Source organism: Oncorhynchus keta, chromosome 34, assembly GCF_023373465.1.
Source record: "Oncorhynchus keta strain PuntledgeMale-10-30-2019 chromosome 34, Oket_V2, whole genome shotgun sequence".
Lineage (NCBI taxonomy): Eukaryota > Metazoa > Chordata > Actinopteri > Salmoniformes > Salmonidae > Oncorhynchus > Oncorhynchus keta.
In genome coordinates this window covers 21,656,575-21,674,176 of record NC_068454.1, presented here as the reverse complement: position 1 = coordinate 21,674,176, position 17,602 = coordinate 21,656,575, and the positions used below count along the sequence as shown (strand labels likewise).

General features: G+C 43.1%; 2 protein-coding genes across 5 annotated transcripts; one reads left to right on the top strand and one right to left on the bottom strand.

Moving 5' to 3' along the window:
- The first annotated feature begins 1,273 nt into the window (after positions 1-1,273).
- On the top strand, positions 1,274-13,647 carry steap3 (STEAP family member 3, metalloreductase). 3 transcript variants are annotated; one of them, XM_035757067.1, is made up of 5 exons: positions 1,274-1,409; positions 7,960-8,466; positions 10,183-10,710; positions 11,141-11,305; positions 11,573-13,647. In XM_035757067.1, exons 2-5 carry the CDS (start codon positions 7,975-7,977, stop codon positions 11,672-11,674), a joined length of 1,287 nt encoding a protein of 428 aa, XP_035612960.1. In that variant the 5' UTR covers positions 1,274-1,409; positions 7,960-7,974; the 3' UTR covers positions 11,675-13,647. The 3 variants fall into 3 exon arrangements, with proteins under 3 accessions (XP_035612960.1, XP_035612959.1, XP_035612958.1); XM_035757066.1 differs by having other exon boundaries at positions 11,451-13,647; XM_035757065.1 differs by having other exon boundaries at positions 11,395-13,647.
- Positions 13,648-13,721: 74 nt separating this feature from the next.
- Positions 13,722-17,335, bottom strand: c34h2orf76 (chromosome 34 C2orf76 homolog). Of its 2 annotated transcripts, none has more exons than XM_035757069.1 (5): positions 16,953-17,335; positions 16,147-16,197; positions 15,468-15,505; positions 15,256-15,337; positions 13,722-14,117 (listed from the first exon to the last, which is right to left on the bottom strand). In XM_035757069.1, exons 1-5 carry the CDS (start codon positions 17,080-17,082, stop codon positions 14,038-14,040), a joined length of 381 nt encoding a protein of 126 aa, XP_035612962.1. In that variant the 5' UTR covers positions 17,083-17,335; the 3' UTR covers positions 13,722-14,037. The 2 variants fall into 2 exon arrangements, with proteins under 2 accessions (XP_035612962.1, XP_052349395.1); XM_052493435.1 differs by lacking the exon at positions 13,722-14,117 and adding an exon at positions 14,227-15,098 and having other exon boundaries at positions 16,953-17,333.
- Between the last annotated feature and the right edge of the window lie 267 nt (positions 17,336-17,602).

The window sequence follows — 17,602 nt, the reverse complement described above, 5'->3', positions numbered from 1 at the left end:
TGGCATCCTATGACAGTGCCCCGTTGAAAGCCACTGAGCTCTTCAGTAAGGCCATTCTGCTGCCAATGTTTGTCATGGAGATTGCATGGCTCTGTGTTCGATGTTATACACCTGTCAGCAACGGGTGTGGCTGAAACAGCCAAATCCACTCATTTGTCCACATACTTTTGTGTATATAGTGTACCATCTGTGCATAATTGGCTATACTCTACATATAAGCATCTTATGGCGATGATCTCAGATGACCATGAAAGTCAGAAAGCTCCAATACAGGTAGGTGTGTGTGTGTGTGTGTGTGTGTGTGTGTGTGTGTGTGTGTGTGTGTGTGTGTGTGTGTGTGTGTGTGTGTGTGTGTGTGTGTGTGTGTGTGCGCGTGCGTATTGGCATGCTTAAACTGCGAAGGGATATTGTAGATGATGCCTAATTAGGTAGTTAGGTGTCAGAGCTGTGACCTGAGTTATGAGAGGGAGACTTCTCTGCCCTCCTCGGGGTGACTTTGGCACCTCTACTCCACAGAGCCCACAATGCTCAGCAGAGTGACAGGTAACCTGCCTAACCACAACACACACACCCCAGGACAGGAACCGATGTCAGCCATGTGGGAGTCTCCTTCCAGTCCCCAACATGTTTTTTTTCTGACCTTAAAGTTATAAGTTGAATTCACATCCCATGTCATTGGTATGGTATTTCTGCCTAAACCTCAAATTAATAGAAAAGATCAGAGCTGAATAAAATCCTGAATTTGCACCTCTTATCTTTACCATTCTCTTTGGATTGAATCATATGGATCTACATAACAGGTTGCCTGGGACATGGACTTATTGCATAAGTACACTACAGTTTTGATGTTGAAAACATCTCAAAGTCAGCAGCACCTCCAACGTTTGGTAAGGCACCTCAGTCACCTCTCTCTGACTTTGTCCAAGCACAGTTCAACAGTGACACCTGTCGGGAAAAGTCTGTAATCTGTTGCCCAGAAATTGTTTTTCCTTTCCTGCGTTAGTAAGTGCGCACAATTGTACAAACCGCATATGTAACAACTTTATGACATAATCTTATTACATATAAATCTAATATAATATATATTTTTTTAAAATAACGAATTATGTGACTGAAAGTCCAATAAAGATACAGCAACCTTTCATATCATATACCAGTGTGTTTTTACATGGCACATTTTACACAACAGCTCATTTCATAATATACTATGAAACCGCTTAGCTATTATTATCTTCTGTGTATATTATCTGTCTAAATCGGATCACGAGGAACTGCATGTTGCACGGGTGTTCTGCACGGCCGTAGTTATCTTCCGTACACAGACGGGCGGAGCAATGTGGGCAGTCTTGTTGTAACGCAGTTCGGCATCTGCAAGGCATATGACGGATTCTGCTTCATAAACAACACACGTAAGTGCAATGAATATGCGCCTCGAATAACAAACTATTGGCATAAAATACTTATGATATTATTCCCTTGTCGTCAGTGCCGATTTTAGAATGGACATCTTGGTGGGGCAAAAAACAACAACATGTGGGAAGCAATTCCAGCAAAGCCACTACACAACCCAAAACAACACTAAACAATACATGAATTGCACTATAATGGTGACAAATGTTTCCCACAAACTATTAGAGCCTACATAAAGCTGTCCCAACAGCAGAGTCCCAAAACCTCACAACTGCTACACCTGGCTATCAACGGAGCCTTGTCTTGCAGCGAAAGAGTTCATTCTGTCTCTTTTACGGCCTTAAAAAAAACATAGCTGATATGTCTGACTTGGTTAATCCTCCTGTTGTGTTCGTTTCATGTTAATCAATTCTGTGTTCCTGGTCCAAATTGTCGCCCAATTATAGCTGATTATAAATCCATAATAATAAATATATGATCACCTAATGTTGTGTTAGATATTTTGATAAACTTAAGTTCTTGTGAGCATTACAAGTTTACAAGAACATTACAACTTCCATTTGCTATTTATGGCCTGTAGGCCTCATTGACCTGAGCTCATACAACTCGTTTTTGAGTAAAAGAAACACATCATGTATGGATTATTTTGACTTTAACAAATTCTCAGATGAAACATATTGTGATATTTATCACAGACTACTTTGTGTCCAAGTTTAATAAGGACTCTCTCCTCTTCTCCAGTGTCATGATCAAAGATATGATCAAGAGCCTCACATACAGTATATCGTTTGGTCATTGTGTTGGCACAGAATGAATTGTGAGCAAGACCCAAAAAAAAGCTTTATATACAATGGCTGCAAGAAAAGTTCTATATATTGTTGAAACAATGTTGCGATTGCTTGTGAGAATGCCACAAGTGTGTTTCCCTGGGGGAAAGATTCTATTGGGAAAAGGTTCCTGTGGGGGTTGCCATGGAAGCCAAGAAGGGGAGTGTGTGTGTGTGTGTGTGTGTGTGTGTGTGTGTGTGTGTGTGTGTGTGTGTGTGTGTGTGTGTGTGTGTGTGTGTGTGTGTGTGTGTGTGTGTGTGCTCAAACACATCCATCTGGGGGCTGGGTGGAGAAGTGTGTCCATCTGATGAATGGGCATGTGCCGGAACTCAATTTCATACACTAATTGTAGTCTCACCCATCTAATGACTGGGAACACCATAGGTATACAAAGGTTAAATAAAACACCCACAATTTTATGAAAATCATCCAAATGTGTTTTGTGTGTTCAGATGCCCTGTGTGGACAAAGTCATGGAACCATATGACAATTAAATTAACTACATTTTTCAGAGAGAGAACTTTTAATCGGTCCAATTCGACTGGAACACAGCAGGAGGGTTAAACAAGTGTGGTTTCTACTGACAATTGATGTATAAACTATGGCAAAAGTGGACGACAAGCAGAAAAGGGGCAATCTGGCATTTCGATTAAGACATTAATGAGCGAGCTAGGACGGACGTAGTAAATATAACTGTTTGTTCAGCACTTTTGAAATATAAAGCAAACGAAATTAAGAACATGGGCCATTCTTACAGTGTTCTCCCTGTACAACAAGTCAGAACCATAGGATAAATAAAGGGGGCATGTAAACAATGAAAGCTCTTACAATATTCACTGATTACATTTCTCTTAAATAGGTTATAGGCTACATGTGCACCACCAAGTCAGAACAGTAGGCAAAATTAAGAGTGGAAAATATACCAAATTATTAGGGTGAGGCACATGGGCTACTAAAAGCTTACTACACAACATACACTTAGTATTACTTTCTTAGCTACAGTATACACATCTCCCTGGCATATTACATCATTTATGCAGTAGCATACAAGACATTAGACTCACCTTGTTGTGCTGTGCTCACTTGAACAGGAAGGTGGCGTGGCGGCCCTTCGTGGGCAAATTTGATCATCAAACTTTGTCATCAATGTCTGGCATTCTCTGGATTTATGGTGCTTTCAAGACAACTGGGAACTCAGGGGAAAAAATTGTAAAATCATAATAACGTCAGTAATGTTCAGGTTGTAGCTCTAGAAAGATGCCCGAGTTCCGAATGTACAATTCCAAGTTGGATGAAAGTTCAAAACGTTTTTCCCCGAGTTTCCAATTGTCTTGAACTCACAAAAGTCCGATTTTGCATTTCAGAGTTAACAGTTGTTTTGAGCGCGGCACAAATCATGCTTCATTGACAGCATGGCCAATGTTGAATGTTTATAATTTTAAAACTAGGAAAAGAGCCACTCCACCACACAGCCACTCCACTGAATAGCAGGCTAATGATTGCTTTGTAATAATTGCAGTTAGCCACTGATTCCTTCCAAACCACTCATTGTTGAATTTGAGATTTCCAACATTTCCAATGTTTATGTCCAATGGCCAATGAGCCCCAATACATTTTATCTATAATTTCTCTTCATATGACAAGGATTATAAAAAGGATTTGCCAGTAGATTGTCGACTTGATTCATGATGATGACGGCTAGCTAAAAATGTTAAAGTATGATGTTGACATGATCAGTCCAATCAAGGCTATTGTGCAAAAAGCTACTGTACGTATAACGTGATTTGACGTAATTTTGTCTGTGGCCAATGACTTTGAGCCTTCTTGGATGAGCCCTTCTAATGTAACTCTATGGCATCACTCAAGGGGCTAGAATTTGAGGTCTCCCTTAGACTTGGCGGTGACGTAGTGTCCCCATGAGTGACAGAATACTGAGCCAATGACGTCGCAACGCTCCGTATTTTCTGCTGGCTTGCCCCACCACCACAAAAAGCACTGAGCTCGGCTGAAACACCTGCATTTTGGAGCTGCCTTACTCAAGAAAACAAAATAAAGACCATGTTTATATGCAGCGTTATTAACTAAATGATGTATATATCTTTTTTTACATGGTTTGCAAACTGATATGTGACACGTTTAATGCCAAAATAACATGCAAAACAGGAAGGGCCCCCTCCCCCCAAAAACATACTAAAATGCAGGGCTCAAAACAGGTGTGACTCTGCCCTGAATGACAAGTCGCCACTGCTTGTCGTGCTGTTTGGCAGTGTTAAATAAATGCATTTCTTACACATAAGTATGTGGACACCTTCAAATAAGTGGATTTGGCTATTTCAGCCACACCCGTTGCTGACAGGCGTATAAAATCAAGCACACAGCCAAGCAATCTCTATAGACAAACATTGGCAGTAGAATGGCCTTACTGAAGAGCTCCATGACTTTCAACGTGGCACTGTTGTAGGATGCCACCTTTCCAACAAGTCAGTTCGTCTAATTTCTGCCCTGCAAGAGCTGCCCTGGTCAAATGTAAATGCTGTTATTGTGAAGTGGAAAAGTCTAGGAACAACAATGGCTCAGCCGCGAAGTGGTAGGCCTCACAAGCTTGGTGGTGGAGGAATAACGGTCTGAGGCTGACTTTCATGGTTCGGGCGAAGCCCCTTAGTTTCAGTGAAGGGGAATTGTAATGCTACAGCACACAATGACAGTTTGGCGAAGGCCCTTTCCTGTTTCAGCATGACAATGCCCCCGTGCACAAATCGAGGTCCATACAGAAATGGTTTGTCTAGATCGGTGTGGAAGGACTTGACTGGCATGCACAGAGCATTAAACACCTTAGGAATGAATTGGAACGCCGACTGAGCCAGATCTAATCGCCCAACATCAGTGCCTAACCTCACTAATGCTCTTGTAGCTGAATGGAATCAAGTCCCCGCAGCAGTGTTGCAACATATAATGGAAAGCCTTCCCAGAAGAGTGGAGGCTGTTATAGCAGCAAAGGGGAGACCAACTCCATATTAATGGTCATGATTTTGGAATGAGATGTTCGACAAGCAGGTGTCCACATAGTTTTGGCCTCAGTCTATAAAAAAAAGTGGTCAGACGAAGCAGATGCTAAACTACAGGACTGTTTTGCTATCACAGACTGGAACATGTTCCGGGACTCTTCCGATGGCATTGAGGAGTACACCACATCAGTCAACCAGAAGCCATGGATTACAGGCAACATTCGCACTGAGCTAAAGGGTAGAGCTGCCGCATTCGAGGTGCGGGACTCTAACCCGGAAGCTTACAAGAAATCCTGCTATGCCCTGCGAAGAACCATCAAACAGGCAAAGCGTCAATACAGGGCTAAGATTGAATCATACTACACCGGCTCCAACGCTCGTCTTATGTGGCAGGGCTTGTAAACTAATACAGACTACAAAGAGAAGCACAGCCGCAGGCTGACCAGTGACACAAGCCAAATCACTTCCATGCTCGCTTCGAGGCAAGCAACACTGAGGCATGCATGAGAGCATCAGCTGTTCCGGACGGCTGTGTGATCACACTCTCCATAGCCGACGTGAGTAAGACCTTTAAACAGGTCAACATACACAAGGCTGCGGGGCCAGACTGATTACCAGGACGTGTGCTCCGGGCATGTTCTGACCAACTGGCAGGTGTCTTCACTGACATTTTCAACATGTCCCTGATTGAGTCTGTAATACCAACATGTTTCAAGCAGACCACCATATTCCCTGTGCCCAAGAACACAAAGACAACCTGCCTAAATGACTACAGACGCGTAGCACTCACGTCCGTAGCCATGAAGTGCTTTATCCCAGAAACCCTAGACCCACTCCCATTTGCACTCCGCCCAAACAGATCCACCATACAATCCATACAATCTCTATTGCACTCCACACTGCCCTTTCCCACCTGGACAAAAGGAACACTTATGTGAGAATGCTATTCATTGACTACAGCTCAGCGTTCAATACTATAGTACCCTCAAAGCTCATCACTAAGCTAAGGATCCTGGGACTAAACACCTCCCTCTAAAACTGGATCCTGGACTTCCTGACAGGCCTCCCCCAGGTGGTGAGGGTAGGTAGCAACACATCTGCCACACTGATCCTCAACACTGGAGCTCCCCAGGGGTGCGTGCTCAGTCCCCTCCTGTACTCCCTGTTCACCCACAACTGCACGACTCCAACACCATCATTAAGTTTGCAGACGACACAACAGTGGTAGGCCTGATCACTGACAACGACGAGACAGCCTATAGAGAGGAGGTCAGAGACCTGGCCAGGTGGTGCCAGAATAACAATCTATCCCTCAACGTAACCAAGACTAAGGAGATGATTGTGGACTACAGAAAAAGGAGGACCGAGCACGCCCCCATTCTCATCGACTGGGCTGTAGTGGAGCAGGTCGAGAGCTTCAAGTTCCTTGGTGCCCACATCTACAACAAACTAGAATGGTCCAAACAAACCAAGACCGTTGTGAAGAGGGCACGACAAAGCCTATTCCAACGACAAAGCCTATCCCCCCCATTTGGCATGGGTCCTGAGATCCTCAAAAGGTTCTACAGCTGCAACATCAAGAGCATGTGATGACTGGTTGCATCACTGCCTTGTACGGCAATTGCTCGGCCTCCGACCGCAACGCACTACAGAGGGTAGTGCGTACGGCCCAGTACATCACTGGGGCTAAGCTGCCTGCCATCCAGGACCTCTACACCAGGCGGTGTCAGAAGAAGGCCCTAAAAATTGTCAAAGAACCCAGCCACCTCAGTCAGACTGTTCTCTCTTCTACCGCATGGCAAGCGGTACCGAAGTGCCAAGTCTAGGACAAAAAGGTTTCTCAACAGTTATTACCCCCCACCCCTCTTTTTACGCTGCTGCTACTCTCTGTTTATCATATATGCATAGTCACTTTAACTATACGTTCATGTACATACTACCTCAATTGGGCCGACCAACCAGTGCTCCCGCACATGGCTAACTGGGCTATCTGCATTGTGTCCCACCCACCACCCGTCAACCCCTCTTTTATGCTACTGATACTCTCTGTTCATCATATATGCATTGTCACTTAAACCATATCTACATGTACATACTACCTCAATCAGCCTGACTAACCGGTGTCTGTATGTAGCCTCGCTACTTTTATAGCCTCGCTACTGTATATAGCCTGTCTTTTTACTGTTGTTTTATTTCTTTACCTACCTATTATTCACCTAATACCTTTTTTGCACTATTGGTTAGAGCCTGTAAGTAAGCATTTCACTGTTGCATACACCTATTGTATTCGGCACACGTGACAAATAAACTTTGATTTGATGTTGTGTAGTTGGCAGAGGACACTACATCATTTGATATTTGGACAGGGAAAAGGGCATGTGATATTTGAATGGTTGCATGATGAAAATGTAAGGCCATTCCAGAATTTAGTGGCAGTATTACAGCAGAGATGTAGGCTACAAGTAGTACTCATATATTCAATTTGTCAAATCAAATATTATTTGTCACATACACATGGTTAGTAGATGTTAATGCGTGTGTAGCATAATGTGAAATGCTCCAAGAATGATATGGCTATTTGATGTGGATATGGCTCTTGTTTGTATTATAGTGCCATAGTTGAACTTAATATAGTTACTATGAATATATGAAAAAACTATGTAATTACAATGTGTAGTATTAATAGTATGTAATAACAGCCTCAACGCCTCTTCCAGCTCTACAGGTCCAACATGCCTCTTGGCGACATGAGGACACCCCTGCTGTCCAACTCATTTGACACCCCAGAGGAATCCCTGCCCTGTGACACGGGAAACCCCACAGTGGGCATCCTAGGCTCAGGTGATTACTCCCGCTCCCTGGCTGTGCGATTAGTTGCCTGTGGTTATAGGGTAGTGGTCGGCAGCCGTGACCCAAAGCATATAGCCACCGGACAGTTTCCTGATGGGGTTCAGCTTCTCACACAGCGGGAGGCGATGGTTGGCACAGAGAAAGTTGTCTTTGCTGCTCTCTACCCTGAACACTACCACACCCTGGTGGGGTTGAGGGATGTGCTGGCTGGGAAGGTGCTGGTGGATGTGAGCAACGCCACCAAGCTTAACAGTGGAGAGCCGTCTAACGCTGAGAGGCTGGCAGAGCTGTTCCCAGAGAGCAGAGTGGTGAAGGGCTTCAATGTGGTCTCAGCCTGGGCCCTACAGACCGGAGCTCATGACGGCAGCAGGCAGGTAAGAGAGTAATCATGTATATACTGTACATACAACTCCACACATTGTATACAGTGGCAAGAAAAATAATGTGAACCCTTTGGAAATACCTGGATTTCTGCATAAATTGGTCATCAAATTTGATCTGATCTTCATCTAGGTAACAATAATAGACGAACACAGTCTGCTTAAACTAATAACACACAAAAAAATTATACATGTTCATGTCTTTATTGAACCCGCTTTAAAGATCACAGTGCAGGGTGGGGAAAGTATTTGAACCCTTAATAACTGTTTGACCCTCATTTGGCAGCAATAACCACAACCAAACGTTTTCTGTAGTTGTGGATCAGAGGTCAGGAGGTCAGGAGAAGTTCCTCTTTACAAAATAGTTTCAGTTCAGCAATATTCTTGGGATGTCTGGTGTGAACTGTTCTCTTGAGGTCATGCCACAGCATCTCAATCGGGTTGAGGTCAGGACTGACTGGGCCACTCCAGGAGGCGTATTTTCTTCTGTTGAAGCCATTCTGTTGTTGATTTACGTCTGTGTTTTGGGTCGTTGTCCAGTTGCATCACCCAACTTCTGTTGAGCTTCAATTGGCAGACGGATAGCCTAACATTCTCCTGCAAAATGTCTTGATAAACTTGGGAATTTATTTTTCCGTCGATGATATCAAGCTCTCCAGGCCCTCAGGCAGCAAAGCAGCCCCAAACCATGATGCTCCCTCCACCGTACTTTACAGTTGGGATGGGTTTTGATGTTGGTGTGCTCTGCCTTTTTTTCTCCACACATAGTATTGTGTGTTCCTTCCAAACAACTCAACTGTAGTTTAATCTATCCACAGAATATTTTGCAAGTAGCTCGCTGGAACATCCAGGTGCAAACTTCAGATGTGCAGCAATGGGGTTTTTTGGACAGCAGTGACTTCTTCCATAGTGACCTCCCATGAACACCATTCTTGTTTAGTGTTTTACGTATTGTAGACTCGTCAACAGAAATGTTAGCATTTTCCAGAAATTTCTGTAAGTCATTAGCTGACACTCTAGGATTATTTTTAACCTCATTGAGAATTCTGCGCTGTGCTCTTGCAGTCATCTTTGCAGGACGGCCTCTCCTAGGGAGAGTAGCTACAGTGCTGAGCTGTCTTTATTTACAGACAATGTGTCTTACCGTGGACTGAGATACTTTGAGAGATACTTTTGTAACCCTTTTCAGCTTTATGCAAGTCTTCTGAGATCTGTTTTGTTCGAGGCACGGTTCACATCAGGCAATGCTTCTTGTGAATAGCAATCAGGCAATACTTTTTGTGAGTGTTTTTTTATAGGGCAAGGCAGCTCTAACAACATCTCCAATCTCGTCTCATTGGTTGGACTCCAGGTTAGCTGACTCCTGACTCCAATGAGCTTTTGGAGAAGCCATTAGCCTAGGAGTTCACATACTTTTTACAACCTACACTGTGAATGTTTAAAATATGTATTCAATATAGACAAGAAAAATACAATAGTTTGTGTGTTATTGGTTTAAGCACATAATGTTTGCCTATTGTTGTGACTTAGATGAAGGTCAGATCAAATGTGATGACCAATTTATGCAGAAATCCAGGTAATTCCAAAGGGTTCACATACTTTTTATTGCCACTGTATGTAGTTATAGACTTAGCACACCGACAGGCACTCACCCACACAATGTGAGACTCAATTTCTCCTAATCAGTCCTCTCCCCCCTGCCCCTCCCAGGTCCTGATCAGCAGTGACTGCCCTGAGGCCAAGAGAACTGTGATCCAGCTGGCTCGCTGTATGAGTTTCCTGGCAGTGGACATGGGAGGCCTTGCTAGCTCTAGGTACGTTGAGGACGCCCCCCTGCGCCTCTTCCCATCCTGGGGCGGCCCCCTAATGGTCACCTTCCTTCTCATCCTTTTCTTCTACGGCTACAACTTCCTGCGTGGTGTTCTCATGCCCTATCTGTCCCGGGGGCAAAACAACTTCTACCAGCTACCCCTGGAGACGGTGAACGAGACGCTACCAGCAGTGGCCCTGGTGATCCTGGCGCTGGTCTACTTCCCGGGACTGTGGGCTGCCGCACTGCAGCTGGTCCGGGGAACAAAGTACAGCCACTTCCCCGGCTGGCTGGACCACTGGATGGGGAGACGCAAACAGCTAGGCCTGCTGAGCTTCCTATGTGCCGGGCTGCATGCAGTCTACAGTATGTGTCTGACCCTGCGCAAGGCTTCCCAATACAGGCTGCTGGATGCAGCGTACAGACATGTGAGTGGTTGGAGTCAGTTGAACAGGTTGAACTCATAGCTAGTTGAACATCTATAATCCATCAGTAGGGGACTATCCAAATAAAATGTTACCAACCGTGGTTGGTGATGTCACTGCTGTGGAGCAGTAGGCCGGGGCTGCATTTTGAACTCTCTATGAGTGTGAACTAGACGTGACAGAGTGTGGCTGAGGCCTAATTAACAGACTGACTCCGTTAAGAGCTGCTTCTTGGGGGCAGGATGCTCTCACGCATCTAGCTCTCCCATAGAGCGTTGTTCACAAGTGGGAGAAGGCAGTGCACGCTCATTAGTTGATCCACAGATTAAGTGTTCCTCTCACACTTTTCTCACAGTCTCCCAGTGTTTTAATGCTTTTAACTGCATCAGCGAATCATTTGGTTTTCCACTAACCGGTCTTTGTGCCCCTTCAGGTGAAGGCAGGAGTGGAGCATTCCTGGGAGGAGCCTCAGGTGTGGAGATCGGACTTTTATCTGTCCTCTGGCATTCTGGGACTTGGTGTTCTGACTCTTCTGGCCATCACATCTCTACCCTCGGTGGGTAACGCTCTCAGTTGGAGAGAGTTCACTTTTGTACAGGTGAGTAGCTAACAGCACGATACTTGACACTTTTGTATGCACCTGTAGTTTATTGCAACATTTTGAGCGGTTTTCTATCATGTCTCCAGTCAGGGTTGGGGTATGCTGCCTTGACTCTCTCCATCATGCACACCCTCTTCTTCAGCTGGGACTTTGCTTTCTTCTCATTTGCTTACCCTTACTACATGCCCCCCACATACCTGCTGGCACTGATCCTGCCCTGTCTGGTCCTGGTGGGTCGGCTCTTCCTGGCACTGCCCTGCCTAGCGTTCAGATTGGCAAAGATACGTCGAGGCTGGGAGAGTCCATGCCACCACCCTCCTCAGACCCAAGAGGACACAGCCAATGGCGTGCTGCCCAGGGACTTAAGTGGTGATGTGTGACGGTCCAATCAAGTAGAGACTCAGTGCAAATCCATTTTCTAGCTCTGATGAAAGGGATGATTTGTAGTACATATTTTGTCTGACACACACTATGGCACTTTTTAATGCAACTTCATTTTTAAATCCAAATAAGAAACAAACACAAGAAAAGTGTTACTATTTTTCTAGAAACTGAAATACTGAAAGGTTACCTCACAAGTCCAATATACAACTACCTTCTGTTATGATAAATGCTTTGTTTAACTGGGTTAAGAAACATGAACAGAAATATGTATCACTTTCACTGAGTATCATAGCAAGATATTTCATATTTGACTAGACCTCTAAGCTTCTCTTGGGTAAAGTGAAGAAGGATGTGACTACTTTCTGGTCAATTTGAGCATGTTCAAATCTCCAAACCCACTATTCGACAAGATTTACCAACCAGAAGTGCCTGAATTGAGCCTCAACTGAGAAGCTGCACTTGACCCTGAAATAGGAAAAATTATAGACAGAAGTCTGTATAAGGATTAGTGTTAGAGACTTAGTTAATACGGTCCGTCTTTGTTGTTCAGCTGTGTGTTACTGCGCTGTCGCTTCCAGACAGACAGTCTGTGTGCAGTGTTGTGGAATATCTTGAGTCAAATATTTGCACAGATACCGGAACTTGTGAATTCAATTTAGACTTTATTACAAATGCAACAGAGCCGAGCCTTTCCATGGAAAATACTAAATTCTCTAATCACAGAGTTCTGACTTTATAGTTTTTCCCGTCTTTACATTGCACATATAGTCACTCCTTGTATGTACATGAACAACTCCTATTGGCCTTATAGTTCTCCCATCTTTGCATTACGTATAGAATCCCCTCCCTCTATATGAAAATAACTCCTCTTGACATTTCTCCACCATTATCTTTCCATCTCAGTTCTTGCTTGTTAATGCCCACATCTGACAGCTGAATAGGTTATAATGGTAGCAGGCCCTGTTCATTTTTGTTCCATTCCTTATATAGCCACTCTGTCTTAGCACTTCAAAGCTGACAAAGTGTTTAGACAAACACTGCCTGCTAATATTAGTCTTGAGTTTTGCATTAGTTTCGCTACCACAGCAGCTCCAGTCCTAACAACATTATGTAAGGAGACTGAACACATCGGTCACAAAACACACAACTACTGTCAACCTGGGAAATGAGCAATTAACTGAAGGAAAGTGTCTTCAGCGCACAGATAAGGTGCGATATACACTCACCAGCCAGTTTATTAGGTACACCACCCAGTTTATGAAAATGGAGACGGCATTGAGCCAGTCAGTTACAGTTCGATTGAATGTTAAAATGGGCAAAACGAGTAATCTAAGCAACTGAGTGGTATGATCGTCTGGGCCAGGTGCGCCGGATCCAATATCTCAAAAACAGCCTCACTCCTGTGATTTTCACATACGACAATGTATAGGGTTTACCGAGAATGATGCGACAAACCAAACATACCCAGTCAGCGGCATTCCTGTGGGTGAAAACAGCTCGTTGATGAGAGGTCGAAGGAAAATGTCAAGAATCGTGCACAGGCGGACCAAAAACAGACAAATAACTGCGCAGTACAAGTGGTGTGCAGAAAGGTATCGTGGAACGCACAATTCATCGATCCTTGTCTATACTGGGTTCCACTCCGATCAGCTAAAAATAAGATGCTCCATTGGGCACGCAATCACCCACACTGGACAATTGAGTGGAAAAACATCACCTGGTCTGACAATCCCGGTTCCTGTGGAGTCAGAACTTGGCATGAAGCAGCAGGAGTCTATGGACCCATCTTGCCTGGTACAGTGTATAGCTGTGATAAAGGGCCTTTTTGTGATTCATTTGTGTGTAATGCAGTACCGTATTTACTTGTAAAAACTAGAATGGGCAAAGCCAGTGGTTTCTCCTTGGGTAAGAATACATTTCCTTTTTCTATTGAATATTAAAGCTTATATGCCATATTTGGACCCATTTCATCAAGGGGGGGGGGGGGAAATACTTCACTGTACTTATGCAATAAAGCTTTTTAGATGAATAATTTCAAACCAGTGATTTAATTTGGAATCATGTTTACAGTAATAAAACAGGTCTTACAGGAAACTAGTAAGTTCGAAGAAAATCCATGTACAACCATAATCATTTTCAACACCACCAAATAAATGGAAAGTGCATTTCAGCGGAGAGGCAAAAACATGTTTTATATATAAAAATGGCATGTTAAATTAAAATACTCGAACTTAGGTCTGAAGGCACATGTCACCCCCCCAATCTTCCATCCATGTGTATCCTCCATGTCAGATCAGAATCCTCTCTTCCGTGGTTAAGTGGGGGATGAAGGCCAGTAAACACCCTTACCACCAGGCCGGTTGGGGGTTGGCTTTAAAGAGCTTATAATCCTCTTTCCTGAAGAAGGCCAATTCTGTTTCATTTGCTGAAACAAAAAAAAACAAGACCCTTCACTTTGACAATATTTCAATTGCCAGGATGTTACCTGAATGCAGTTCCAACTCATAAAATACACACACAAACGGTCTGAATAATTATGTAAATAAGGTATCTTTTTTATTTTTAAAACACTTGCAAACAAAATAAGTCAAGGGGTCTGAATACTTTCCAAATACACATACAGTACTAGTCAAAAGTTTGGACACATACTCATTCCAGGGTTTTTCTTTGTTTTTTACTATTTTTTTTAAATAGTGAAGACATCAAAACTATGAGCTAACACATGGAATCATGTAACCAAACAACAAAAAAAGTGTTAAACAAATCCAAATATATTTTATATTTGAGATTCTTCAAAGTAGCCACCCTTTGCCTTTGACAGCTTTGCATTCTCTCAACCAGCTTCATGGGGGAAAGGGACTATTCCTAGAGCTCCCCGCCCAGCCAAACTGAGCAATTGGGGGAGAAGGGCCTTGGTTAGAGAGGTGACCAAGAACACGATGGTCACTGACAGAGCTATAGTTCCTCTGTGGATAATCTTGTTTCTCATAGTCTAAGAGTCCTTCAGGTGCCTTTTGGCAAACTCCAAGCAGGCTGTCATGTGCAATTTACTGAGGAGTGGCTTCCGTCTTGCCACTCTACCATAAAGGTCTGATTGGTGGAGTGCTGCAGAGATGGTTGTCCTTCTGGAACGTTCTCATATCTCCACAGAGGAACTCTGGAGCTCAGTCAGAGTGACCATGGGGTTCTTGGTCACCTCCCTAACCAAGGCCCTTCTCCCCAGATTGCTCAGTTTGGCCGGGCAGCGAGCTCTAGGAATAGTCTTGGTGGTTCCAAACTGCTGCAGAAATGTTTTGGTACCCTTCCTCAGTTCTGTGCCTCGACAAACTTGTCTCAGAGCTCTAAGGACAATTGCTTCAACCTCATGGCTCAGATTTTATTTTTATTATTCCATTTTAGAATAAGGCTGTAATATAACAAAATGTGGAATTAGTCAAGGGGTCTGAATAATTTCCAACGGCACTGTATAATGTAGATGTATAGCGAGCGGTATGCCCCAGGAAGACCCCCATCTAACATGTACAAGACCCCATCTAACATGTACAAAAACAAGATGACTATACCAATGCCCGCATCTCTTAGGGTTAGTCCATCTTGCAGAATAAGCTTGTCATCATCCTCCAAACTCATCACCAACTCATTCGTCTGTAAACAGAACATTTATTATTTTGATTGGCTTTGTAAAACACAATTATTTAGAATAGACAATGGGAGAGATTCAACAGGCTTATTGATATAACTACTGAGTGTATATGTCAGGTGTCAAGGAGGATACCTTTGCTCCATGTGCCTGGTGGATGATCTTCATTGTGTCTTCAAATGATACATTATGTAGAAGTTAAGACATATCAATATACTGCATGTATCAAGAATGCATGCCAAATGGGTCCAACAATGTTTAGTGAAGGATAACCTTGAAATGTTGCGGGCATCATTCTCAGAAGATAATCGACTCCTAAACCCTACCATTAATATTAAATGTCTATGGCACAGGTGTCAAACTCTTTCCACAGAGGGCTGAGTGTCTGCAGGTTTTCACTCTTCCCTTGATTGATGCATTAAGGTCACTGGAACTCTCCACACCTGGTTGTCTCTGGCTTAATTGAAAGGAAAAACCTGCAGACATCAGACTCTCCATGGAATGAGTTTGACACCCCTGGTCTAGGGGCAGCACCATAGGGGGCAATGCCAATGTTAGGGTAGCCGATAACTCAAATCCACGACGTCAAAAAATTAAGTTATAAAAAATTGATTTCAGCACCCAAAGAATAGCCAGCAATTACAAATGACATTGTTCTTTGTAATTGCGTGCTATTCTTTTGATGCTGAAATAAGGTCATTTTTTAAATTAAAAACGTAATCGTATGTAACGTCGGAGCTCCAGTCTGCCCACACTAATCATAGCTATTTGGAAGTAAGCAGCAGAAGCCACTAAAAATGCAGCCATAACTTACCGTAGCCAAAATTCTTGAAGGGGGGTGGTAAACCGGCTCTCATGGTAACTTCTAAAAGGGACAAATCAACATGTATGGAATCAGAAAGGCAGATGATAGAATGTTGAGTAATATTTTTCATAATGTCGGGCGTTCACTCACGGCAATTCGGGGCAATTCAAGAGGGTGGTAGAGGTTGGCTCTCGAAATGAATGTAAACGTACTTTTCTTTGCCCTATGTCATTATAAATTACAACTAATCAGACTTTTATACAATATTATAACTTTAATATACCTGTACTTGATAGTGTTGAAATAAGAACGTTAATTTGCCGTAACCATTGCTAGTTTAGACTTCACCGCTCTTGGATGCATCTCATATTTGGTGTTGTGAGGTGATCCTTGACTTTCATTGCCTGTAACCGCAGGCGTTGAGAGGAGCCGCTTCTATGGCATTTTAATTGGAAATAACACACATATACACCATTTTAATAGCGGATTTCATTTAGAAAAATGCCATGTTTTCAGCCACTAGCCGGTCAGTTGAGGTTCGAAGTTAACCGCGGAGCAGCACCAGAGTTATATTGAGCAGTTACCACTTTTTGATCATGCATCTAATGACATTCCATTCACTCTAAACATGCTAAATTCTCAGAGTAAATCGTCGGTAACTTTTGAACCATATATGGTAGAGACATGGTGTTTGGCCTATTTTTCTGACTGGATGTTCTAGTGCATTCACATATTTATATAAACCTTTAATTATGTTATGGGTGAACACCCTACATAATGTTTAGCTAGCTACCAAAAAGATAAATCATACTTACCATTTTTCACAAACTGGATAAATTCCTGGACCGTTTGATCTAAATTCACGCCACTAAATACAACTGGCTTGAAATTTCGGTGCTCAAAAGACCTTACCAAGCGAACAGTTAAGACTGCCTCGCTGGACATACTGTAGCTGGCAAGCTAACGTTAGGTGACTGTTTACTTCTCGCTAGCAAAGCAAATGTCTCTTTACAGTAAAATGTCGACACTGCAACCCTTTAAGCATACATTGATGCTCATACTAATTTAGAACCCGAGCCGAACCTTTATTGCTAGATACTGGTAAAGATTTGTCTGTTCTTAATAAAGTTTCAACAAATAAACACGCGCTTCCGGGATGACGGCCCTTCCGCAAGAGAAGAGCAAACGAATTTGTGCTCAAAATGCTCAGACTCGCTCGATGTGTTGATATGTCTATAATTTCAATATATATATTTGTTCACATAAACTCTGATTAAAGCTACGGTTGTGTAAAATATTTAAATATGTTCTTGATAAATATGAATACACATTTTACTTGCCAGTAAATCGTTTTTGTCTATGTTTTGTGTCATACTATTCAAATAGTTAAAATATCTGAATATACTTAGTTTTCTTTATGGCCACTCTATTATAGGGACCCGAAGGACTACTTAAATCGTATGTA

Coding starts and splice junctions, on each gene's coding strand:
- steap3 (XM_035757065.1), top strand. CDS start 7,975: ATGCCTCTTGGCGACATGAGGACACCCCTGCTGTCCAACTCATTTGAC. Junction 10,711..11,140: donor TGGATGCAGCGTACAGACAT/GTGAGTGGTTGG, acceptor GTGCCCCTTCAG/GTGAAGGCAGGAGTGGAGCA. Junction 11,306..11,394: donor GAGAGTTCACTTTTGTACAG/GTGAGTAGCTAA, acceptor TCATGTCTCCAG/TCAGGGTTGGGGTATGCTGC.
- c34h2orf76 (XM_035757069.1), bottom strand. CDS start 17,082: ATGTCCAGCGAGGCAGTCTTAACTGTTCGCTTGGTAAGGTCTTTTGAG. Junction 15,338..15,467: donor ACCAGGCACATGGAGCAAAG/GTATCCTCCTTG, acceptor TTCTGTTTACAG/ACGAATGAGTTGGTGATGAG. Junction 14,118..15,255: donor CCTAAGAGATGCGGGCATTG/GTATAGTCATCT, acceptor TTTTTGTTTCAG/CAAATGAAACAGAATTGGCC.